General features: G+C 49.6%; 1 protein-coding gene across 1 annotated transcript in view; it reads left to right on the top strand.

The window, feature by feature from the left end:
- Window positions 1-10,961, top strand: part of PBX1 (pre-B-cell leukemia homeobox 1) — a 185,488-nt gene that overhangs the window by 157,243 nt on the left and 17,284 nt on the right. The window contains exons 3-5 of the mRNA XM_009892916.1: window positions 3,163-3,407; window positions 6,233-6,423; window positions 7,350-7,485. Of these exons, the coding sequence (XP_009891218.1) occupies window positions 3,163-3,407; window positions 6,233-6,423; window positions 7,350-7,485 (572 nt within the window). The remainder of the gene's footprint in view (window positions 1-3,162; window positions 3,408-6,232; window positions 6,424-7,349; window positions 7,486-10,961) is intronic.

Raw genomic sequence — 10,961 nt, 5'->3', positions numbered from 1 at the left:
GTGGGTATGTATATATTTATATATAAAAATGCATTTTGAGGCAGCGGGGGACCTCGGCGAGGGCTGAGCACCCTCTAGCGGCATTTGCCGCGGCTCCGGGGGCTGCAGAGCCAGCAGGAAAGCGGCCAAGGACAGAAAGTCTTGCATGAATTTTCCTCCCCCCAGCTGCCAGTCGCTATCTTTCTTTTTGTTTTTCCTTTTGTTTTTTTCCCCTACTCTTTAATTAGGAGCAGCAAATGGCTGGTCTTGGGGATGGCCAGGCACAGGTTGGAGTGTGCCTCTGGCCCCTCAGCTCTGACTTGCTGCCGGACCACCAAGGATCGTTCTGCTGAATTTATTTTATTTTAATTTGGTAGGAAAAGCTGCAGACTCGGTCAGGTGCTCAGGTGCTGTGGGTCGCGTGCTGCCTGTACCGGCTCTCCCTGAGCCCGCCAGCCGGCAGAGCGGGGGCTGCATCCCATCATGGGGGGCATTTTGGAGGGTCGGAGCTGCCAAGGAGCCCAGCACCCCGGGCATCGTGGCAGGAGGTGTGTTGGAGCTGGGGACAGCACCGGGAAGATAAAAACGGAGCTCTTAAATAATCATTTTGTCATCTTCTCAGCTGAGCGCAGCCTTCCAGGGATAAATAGGCAGCATCCGTTCTGCTTAGACACATTGGCCTTTCCATTTATTTACTCCCTAGCCTTATTCCGAGTGGGCAGCCCAACCCAGGTCGTCTCCGCGCAGTCTCCGGCTGGGTTCAGGTCTCTGCTGCGGGGACGCCTGTCCATCCATAGGATGCTTGGGATGCACACACCCAGCGGGTGCTGGTCCATGCGTGTTGCATGGTAATAAAGCTCAGGGGTTATACAGCGCTTTTCATCGGGAAGCAGCTTTCTAAACATCAACTAATTAATCACTCGTGCCTACCTGTCAGGTCAATGATTCCTGAGATTTTTAATCTAAAAATATTTCCCTTTTGAAATCCAGATGCACCTGTTTCGGCAACTCTGCTTTTGATTTGTTTATTTGGGGGGGGTTAATTATTTTTTTTTTAACTTGTGTTGCTTTCCATTTGCATTTTGATGTGCTTTAATTTAGTGAGTTATTTATTCCTGGAAGAACAGGAATTTATTCTCTTTCTTTTCATAGCAAGTTTGTCTCTCGCCCGTAGCTTGTCACCTCCTCACTTCCCTCTTCTTTTTTTAAGGATCCGTTTACCTCTTGTTTCAGTTTATGGACCACAGACCCCAAACCATTTTCTTGATGAAGTCTGACCTCTTCCCTCAGATTTATTCAACGTCGAAGCGCATGGCTGGGTGCCGGTGGTGCCCTGGGGAGCCTCTTGAGGTGGAGGGGGATGCCAGACCTGTCTCCTCGGGGCTCGGCAACTGGCACCTAGCTCCAAATTCAGCAGTATGCCCCCATCCCTCCGTATAGAAATGATCCTCCCTAGTGTGGAATTATTTATTATTAGATCACTTTATTGGCAAATCTACTTTTGCTGGGCTTTTTTTTTTTTCTTTTCTTTCCTCTCCCCCTGATCTTTCCACGGTTGTTGACGGCGAATGTTTTAATCACAAAAATGGCAGTAAATGTTAGAGTCCTGAAAATAATTATTTCAGTAGAGTTTGAGGCTTAAAAAAAAGTCTTTTAGGGTTAGCCAAACCTCTCAACAGGGTTTTTTATTTCAATTTTTTGCTGATAATAGCTGTATCCTTCTCTAACTTATTTCAGAGTGAGGAAGAACATAGTGTTTTTTTAGCTGCTCTGGTTTTACTTCTTACTGCCAACTGGCTTTAGACCTTTTTTTTTTTTTTTTTTTTAATGATGGGGAAAATCACTTGCTCTTGTTTGCGCTGCGGATTCAGGGGGTCAAATTCATCTTGGGTGTAAGGAGGCACGGCTTTATTAAAATTCATGCAACATTACCCAGCTCCGGGTGTGCCCGAGTGTGTGCTTGGGGTGTGTGTGTGTGTGTGTGTGTGTGTGTTTACAAAGTGCTTTGAGCTCCTGTGCCAGACGAGATGGGGAAATACAATTCGTTTCTCTTAGGAAATGCCTTTTTTGTTCACTCATCAAGGATTTATATTATTTATTTGTTTGTTTTTTTTTTTACAGTTGCCACACACCTGTCTGTGTGTGTGCGGAAAGCTCAGGTTACGCTTCTGTGTTCAAACACAGACTATGGGGGGGCACGTAGGGTACCCCCATCCTTCAGACCTGGGATGTGCCCCTTTGGCAATACGGCCCAGAGCAGTTGGGATGGTCCCATGTGTTTTTTCCAATAAAACCCTTGCAGGAGAAGGACGTTTACTTGAAGCAATAATTGAGGCAGGGAGTACAAAGAGGGGAGGAAAATTCTCTCCTTGGCAAGTCACTCCGGGAGGATTGATTTATTATCACCCCTTTTAGCATGGTTTAGACTTCACTGGAATGACTGGATTCTTAAAACCCCCGGCATTTTCCAAAGAACAAAATGCATTTTATACATTTTTTGCTTGTTTTTCCACTGGGTGGCTAAAAACATGGCCTTGCAAGCCCTCTCCGTCTGTATTTAAAGCTGGGGAAACTGAGGCACAGCCAGCCCTGGGCTCTGTACTTCTTCGTCTGCCATCTGGGGTTGATGGCCGATGCAAACGGTGCAGGATCAGGCTGTAAACGGTACGTTAGGTGACATGGGAGGATTCTTGGGCTAGAGAGGTCCGACTTCCCATTCCGTGCTTCAGTCGGGATATGGTTCCTATCGCTTCTGGCAGCAAGAATGGGTAAATTTGTTGGTTTTTTTCAGTTGGTGTTGCTAGCAGTTTTGCTGTGTATTTGAACGCAAAGTGTGGTTTTCTGGGTTACCTCTGTGGTGAGCTCTCTGACAGTTCTGCCCTACTTCTTCCCTGCGGGAAGGAGGGGAAGAGGCAGGGAGGGGAGCAAGGAGCTGGAGTGCCCTCGTCGCTGCTGCTAGGCTGGAGAGCCGAGGAGCTGCATTTGGAGACGAGCGCTTGGAGCACCAGGATGCAGACTGCCTGCTGGGGTACCCTTGGGAAAGGAAGAAAAGCCCCGTTGGGGGGAACTAAGCCCCAACAGTCCAACCTGGGATGAGCATCCCCTTATGGATGAGCATCCCCTTCCCTGAGTTAAGCTCCAGGCACAACTAAGGCTTTCCTCTCCCTTTTGTGTCTCCTGCAGTGCTGAGCATCCGGGGAGCGCAGGAAGAGGAGCCCACGGACCCCCAGCTGATGCGGTTAGACAACATGCTCCTGGCTGAGGGGGTAGCGGGCCCCGAAAAAGGAGGTGGCTCAGCGGCTGCTCCCGCCGCTGCTGCCGCATCGGGAGGAGCCGGCTCCGACAACTCAGTGGAGCACTCCGACTACAGAGCCAAACTCTCCCAGATCCGGCAGATCTATCACACGGAGCTGGAGAAGTATGAGCAGGTAACAGGCTCCTTCGTGGTGGAGGGCAGTGCTGCCCAGGGGTGGTGGTCATGGGATGGTAGGAGCCGGAGCCGGAGCAGCCCACAGAGCCGCCATCGGGTGCCAGCACCGCGGTGTGGATATGCCCAGCCTGGATCGCTACTGACATCTATTGTTAGGAGTGTACAGGGAAATGAAAACTGTTGCTGGCTACTGGAGTGAAAAACGTGCTTTTTTAGGATTGGGGTTTTGTGCTGGGATGTGGTGTGAGAATAGGCTCAGCATGGGTTGCCCCTTTGATTTTCGCTTTTCACTTCCTAATGTCTTGCCAAAAATTGGCCCTATGACAGCGGAGTCCTCTTTGAGGTGCTGGCCTCGGTGCAGGCAGTTTTCCAAGCAAGGCTTGCATCAGAATCTTCCTTGAATATTTCTTCTGCTTGAAAAGTTCTTTTTCCTGAAAAAAAATCATTTTCTTGAGGAAAATAATTCTTAAAATAAAAAAGAAAAAGTAAAACTATTTGGGTTATGAATGCAGCTATTGGTAACGCTGACAATTGCATGAAAAGCTTTGCAGGCCAGTGCTCAAAACCGGTTTCTTTCAAACACTTCCAGATGTTTTGCAGACCTCTTTTTGCCGCCGCGCGGCTTGCCCTTGTGATGAATGTGGTTTCTACCCTGAGATTGTGGTTTATGGAGTGCGAGCAAGAAAGCATCCCCCATGGCCAGGGCCAGGCGGGGTTTCAGGTCTCTGGTTCAACGCCGTCTCTGCTGATGCAACGGGGCTGTGAGCAGCCGCCAGTGCTGGGGTCTGTATGGCCAAGTCTGCCTGGCCCCCGTTTTACCTGGCTAACTGGTTGTGAGGTGGGGCTGGGGGATATCTCACCCCTTCAGGTGCCATGTGGGCCAAGCTGAGGCTGCTGGTCAGCATCTTCAGACCTACACCCAGGGGTGGTGTGGAGCTACATTAGGTGAGTGCTCCTGGGTTGGAGCTGGAGTCAGGGTGGCCAGGCAGGGCTCAGGTGTTGGAGAAGGCAAGCACGGTCAGGCATTTTGGCAGAGCATTAGAGGAGGAAGGGGTGGCAGATCCCAGGGACCAGGTTGGAAGGATGACCTTTGGTTGTTGTCCTCAGCTGTCTCACACATGTAGGAGTGGAGAGCAGGTCAGGGCTCATCTTTCAGCCCTCAGGCTGAAAAGGGGGAGAGAAGACCCCATGTACTCTGCCACCCAAGCCCAAGGAGAGTCCCTTGGCACATCCAGGGGCAGGCTTCAGGGAAATACCTTCTGCTCCTTCCTCTCTTTGGGTGGGAGTTTTGTTTGTTTGCTTTTCTGATTTTGCTTCTGCGTCATTTTTGCTCCCCAAAGGGACAGCTGGGTGAGAGAAGCCTTTACCCCAGCCCTATGGGGTGAGACGGGCCACATCTTTCCTTCTCACAACGCACTGACAGGGTTGGTTTTGCTTCCAAGTTGCTTTGCAAATGGCTGTGCTGGACCATATCTCCGGTATCATCACCTGCAGTCCTGTAAAACCAGGGTTCAGGGTTTCTCAATCTCCATCTCCCTCTCTCCAGTGCCATTTTTGGTGGCTGGGGGAGCTTAGCGCCTGGCTTCTCAAGGTGTCTGGCAGCTGCTGTGACAGCACGGCACTCACTGGCAATTTTGCCTTTAATGCTCTTTATTTCACGCCAAGAGGAGACGAGCTGAAATTGCTTGAGCATCTGGGAGCAAAGAGGCACCCGGCTGAGAGCTCTTCTAGCCGGTGCTCACCCTGGGAGATGGGAGCTGTCAGCTGAAGCTGGTGATGGGCAATTGGAGGGGCTCTGCTGGCCTCCTTGTTAAGTCTGAGCTGTGGGTAGGGATTCAGCCTGGAACGGTGGGGTAGGATATAGTAAATCAAGCTCATGTCACCAGTCCCCAAAATCAGTGTTTCTTTCCCCTGCTAGCCCCTTTTTCCCCATCATGAGGTGGGAACTTGGTACACTGTCCCCAGAGCAGCGTCCTGTGTCCCAGGAGCACCACAGGCTTCTCGAGCTATCGGTGTCCGAGCGCTGCTCTCAACCTGGTTTTCGGGCCTTGGTTCTCAGAATCGGAGGATCCTGTCATGTCTGCAAGGTGCTGATGAAGATGGAGGGGAGGGCAATGAAATGGCCTACATCTGGCCCCAAAATCCCTCCCTTCTTCCCCCAACTCCTCTCGCTGCCCTGTCCTCACAGCACAACATGGGGACAGCAGGAGCAGCCAGACAGTGCTGTGCCAGCAGCAAACTAATTGAGATTATTACCTGCTTGCCCTTACTTGTCAGGGCTCCTGCCTTACTCAGGTTTTAATTATTATCGTTATTTACTTCTTATCTGATGTGCTTAGAGTGCAGAGTAGGGCCATGTCTCTCTGGGAGCTGCTCTTGTGAAGCACAAGGGGCTCTGCAGGACGCATGGTGCTTGGGTCCAGCTGGGGCGGCAGGAGGAGGGACAGCAGGCCACAAGATTCATGGTCCTCCCCCGATATATCTATAACTCCTCCAGTCCTGTCCAGAAAAACAGTGGCTAGGACTTCTTCATGCTTTACATGAGTTCTAGGTCTTCACCTGCCCCAGCTCCATCCATGATCCCTGAAAGGAAAGAAATTGGCTCCTGCCTTTCTCAACATGCCCTCTGCTTGGCAGATGAGAGAAATGTATCTCTACCCCAAGAGCCAGTACGCTCCTGCACTGGGTACGTCCTAAAAAGCCCCAGCCATTGAGGCCTCCACTTGTATCTTCTTCCTTAGCAGCGTTGCCTCTGTACTGTCCTTGACGCCGTCGAATGACCTTCCGATCCTGGGGTTTCTTTTGCTTTTCTTGCCATTACAGGCATGCAATGAATTCACCACCCATGTGATGAACCTGCTGCGTGAGCAGAGCCGGACCCGACCTATCTCACCGAAGGAAATAGAGCGGATGGTGAGCATCATCCATCGCAAGTTCAGCTCCATCCAGATGCAGTTGAAGCAAAGCACGTGTGAAGCCGTCATGATCTTGCGCTCCCGATTTCTGGATGCACGGTGAGTTCACCCCACCATGCAGTATTGTTCAGGCCTGGGAGAGGTGTTTCAAGGTTCTGGAGTGAATTCTGGTCCGTCTGAAGGGCAGATCTCTCGGTCCTGAGCCACAGAAGCTATTTACCTTCCTTATCCTCTAGTTGTCTGTAGCTCAGCAGGGAAGGGGACAGCGGTTCAAGACATCCAGCCTCTGTCTTTTGGAGGCTCCCAGCTGTACCTTGAGAATTCCATATCCTGGTTTTGCTGTGGCAGAAGGAAATTCTGCGGCATTTTCCAACAATCCTCTGTGGTGAAAATGTGGATGAATGCTAATCCTCCAGCCCATCCTGTCCCCTCTAGGTTCCTATTCTTTTCCTTGTGTTTCCATTGTCCCAGATTTTCAATTTGCTGTAAAATTATTTCACTCCCCAAGCTGGTTATGTGCAGGTTGTGACTTGGGCTGCAGCTTTGGATGGGGAGGAGACTCTGCTACACCTGGGGTACAAGGGAAGAGGTAGCTGACTTATAACGCTCAGCTGTAAACAGAACAGACTTCCCCGAGGATATATCTAGTGCTGCTTTCTCAGCACAGAGCTTTGCAGAGTAGCAGTGATGTCTTTGGCCAGTGCAGCCAGGTGCTGGGAGTCACCTTCCCAGGTGGAGGATCTGGGTTCCAGTTTTAAGACTTCTCTGTGAGCTGGAGGATACAGTGATAATTAGAGATGGAGACTTACTTGCTTTGGAAGGTGCTGAGAGAGGAGTCACCAGCAAGGTGCAGATGTGAAGCTTCCTAGCCATGAGTCTGTTGCGCTCCATGCTCCCAGGAGCAGGGGAAGAAGGGAGGGAAGTGGGGAAAGTCAGGGTACCTAAAATTACATTCCTGTTTCTGGATTCCTGGCACTGATTCCCTTTCCTTTTCCTTCTGTTTCCTCCTCTTTCTTCATACTAAGGCGGAAGAGACGAAACTTCAACAAGCAGGCTACGGAAATCCTGAATGAGTATTTCTATTCCCATCTCAGCAACCCTTACCCCAGTGAGGAAGCCAAAGAAGAGCTAGCCAAGAAATGCGGCATCACAGTCTCACAGGTGAGAGAGCTCAGAAATACAGCAAAGGTGGCTATGGCTAATGGGAAACCTTAGCGTGGTGAAGGGCACTCTGGACCTCAGTCAAGTCAGTCATGTCCCAGTGTTCAGCATTTAATTACTAAATGAGCTTAGCCCAAGTTAATGTAAGCACATGGGAGAGCAGACGGCAGACATACAGATTGAAGATCATCATGGATGGAAAAGGAGAGTTTGGGAGAGGATTTAGAAGGGATAAAGACTTCATGGAGCGAGGCTGTGTGTGCAGCCAAGGTGTTAACAGCACAGAAATGATGTGGCGTGACCTACAGAGGCAAAGTCTTCTCAAGAAATTAGTGCTGACCTGGCTTGCAAGAAGAGCTCGTCTGAGCTGAAAGTCTGTTCTTCAAGCCAAGGGATTTGAAGGCAGTAGGAAGAGTTGTGCAGATTTTGCTCGATAAGGTAGAACGGACAAGGTCCTGGTGGGAAGGGTTTGGGTCAGACAGGCTAATGGTTATAATTCGTGCTCAAGGAGAGGGTCATTTCTCTCTGTCATTACTCTTGTGCGGCAGAACATGACATCTACCTGACTTGTTTATCCCTCAAAGAAAGGTGGTCAATAAAGACAAATTTAATTATTTCCATACATTCTAGGCAGCCGCCTAGTTCCTGGAGTCTGTAGCTTTGACCTGGGAGGTGCTGGGATTTGTGATGAGCAGTCAGTCCTTGAAGTGTTCAACTGTACATTGCTCGGGCCTGCCCTTTATTTCCTCTCTTTTTGGAGCAAGCTGCGTGATTGAAAGCCAGTCTATGTGGCCTCTGGTAGTCTTGTCCTCGCGTGAGCTTAGTGCTCCCTCTAGGCTCCCATTGCGTTCCCCATCTTGGGCCGGTTCCCAGCCCCAGGCACATGCCTGTTCGTCACTTGAGTAAACTGAAGACAGCAGTAGCATCTGGTGTCCTTGTGAGAGCATTTTTTTAGGAGCAACAGCATCCAGGGGTAGGTGTCGTCATCGTGTTGAATGCCTGCCGAGTGACTCCGCTTGCTTCCCCTGGGTCAGAAGACCCAAACATTGATTCTGCCTAGAGTTACCTACGAGAGACAGCACATATTGGCTTAAGTAAAACTACAGCTGTCCTGATGCTTCCCCTCTCACTTTTAATTCATCTGTTCACACTTACATCTACACAAGAAGCTCCCTTGCAAAGAGAAAATGCCCAGGAGAAATGCTGCACTCAGGATATTTTTTGACTGTGCTGTATCTAGTCTTTGTGCCTGACTCTAGGATCTCCCTCCCTTCTTCATCTAAAGAAGGTAGAAACAAACACACACGTCCAGGTCTCTGGTTTTGCTGAGGCTGCGTGGGAACATGGGACAGCATGAATCTGCAAGTCATGAGCAGAGTTCACCTGAACTCAAAGGCTGACTGGGGTTGGCAAGGTCTTGTAAGATGAAAGTCGATTGTGATGGCTGTTTATTCTGACTTCCTTCCCTGTGGTGCTCAGAGTTCACCCACCAACTCCAGCATTTGAAGCCAGAAGAGCTGTTATAGAGAGATGGCCAAGTGGGAAGATCATGAAGGAGCATGTTGTCATTAATGAGAAAGCTGGACCTGCTCGCTCCCAGATGTGGGTTGGATGCTGATCTGAGTTACTACCTTTTGCCTCCCAGGAGTCTCAGCAGGTTACATTTTCTTTTTCCTGCTCTGCACCAGCGCAGGATTGGATACCTGCAGTTCAGTAGCAAGTAAATTGGTGGATGAAGCCCTTTCTGGGTAGAAGCTGCTGAATGTTCTAGGAGCACTGCAGATAGACAGCATCATGGAATAAAAGCATAAGGATTTCAGTCATCAACACCCAAGCCAAAACAATTCCCTAAGATGCAGAAAAAATCATGACCTTCCCAGGACAAACATCCAGTATTGTCTTCTGTGTCTTGGTGCTTGGACAGTCCGTTTGGAAGAGGGAGCATTGATGTACTTGCTCACCAGCAAGCAAAGGGAGAATGTCCTTGGAGTCCCACCAGAGGGGTTGATCTGCTAGCTCAAGATTTCAGCTCCAAACAACCCTAAGAGTGTTGGAGCTCTTCTGGGAGAGTTGCAGCATCCTCTGGTGTTTGCCCATCCTCTTCATCCTGATGAGCTTTCTCAAACAAGGTCCGTAGTGGCTGCAAGTTGTCTTCTGCTTATAGACCTGCATGTAGGAAAACATTCCCCTGATTCTGTGTTCAGTGTTGTCAAAGAAGCAGCTGAGAGCTGCCTCCCAAACTCTAGGCTGAATATTTCCTACACCTCTGAAATTGTTCACTACTACATAGTGCCCACAAGTGAAGTTTATCATCAGCAGGGTACTGAGTGGGATTTTGTGAACACTGGGTTCATGCTGGTACCCTGACATTTTCCCTGGAGAAGTAGCTCTGGCTGGATATCACAGCATGATTTCACCGACTTCAGTTTCCTATCACTGTGCTGAACCTCCGATATGCGAACTTTGGGATATTTATCCAGACACCTGGCAGGCTGTCCAAGCATCGTTTCTTTCAAGCATTCATACTACTGATCCCAGAGTATCACCCTGACAGTCTGCAAGGATCACCTGCTCAGACCTCTCCTTGGGGCTTTCTGAGGTTCATGCATTGCGCTGCTGCAGGCACGTGGAAACCGCTTTCACCAGGACTGGCATGAGCAAAGCTGCACCACTTCATTCTGCTGTCGGACCTGGCCCATTTTCAGCCACCCCTGTGACTTCTGAAGAAGTTCAGCCTGGTCCTTTATTTTTTTTTTAAATAAATCCACTAGCCTCATTCAGCATACTTCTAGGCACTTAGATGCAACAGACCCAGAGTGGTCTCTGGGCAAACACAATGGAAACATTTCCTTCCCCTTTCCAAAGGACACACTTGTTCCCCAAGACTAAATTTGGGTCTTAGGATGAGCCCCGTGCTGTGTCTCCAGCTTTCCACTGAAGCTCCTGGTTTATGTAGTGGCTCATGCTCAACCAGACAAAGCTGAGTTCAGCTAGATGCAGAGCATCCACTTCTGGTCTTTTGCATTGATTTCACTCAGGTGGATCAAAAGCAGAGCTTCAGTGATATCAAGGCAGTTTTGTTTGTCAGCCAGGCTGGAGTAAATTTGTTGGGTGTTTTCCCTGAAAGCCACACTGGCTTCTCCAAAGGTAGGAGAAGGGGCATCTGTCCCTGTCAAAGGGACACCGAGGAGGAGGCAAATAAAAAGTTCCAAAATGACACATAGTCATTTTCAGATTGTGCAATTTCAGAGTCATTTCACTTTCTCAGTTTTTTTTTAAACACATCTGATATTTCTGTGGAGTGGGTCCAGCAATTCCTGTGGAGCATCCCCTTAGTGGACATCCCAACCATAGAGGAACAAGATGCATCCACACAAACCTTGCTGTCTCAGGGGTGTCCCACCACCTTTCTTAGGCTTGGTGTGACATGCACGGGTAGAAGGTGCTTCTTTCCACAGCTAGGAAAAGGGGGGGGG

Source organism: Charadrius vociferus, unplaced genomic scaffold, assembly GCF_000708025.1.
Source record: "Charadrius vociferus isolate BGI_N301 unplaced genomic scaffold, ASM70802v2 scaffold39, whole genome shotgun sequence".
Taxonomy (NCBI): Eukaryota; Metazoa; Chordata; class Aves; order Charadriiformes; family Charadriidae; genus Charadrius; species Charadrius vociferus.
Note: the sequence above shows the minus strand (reverse complement) of the source record. Positions and strands in the feature narration are given on the sequence as shown.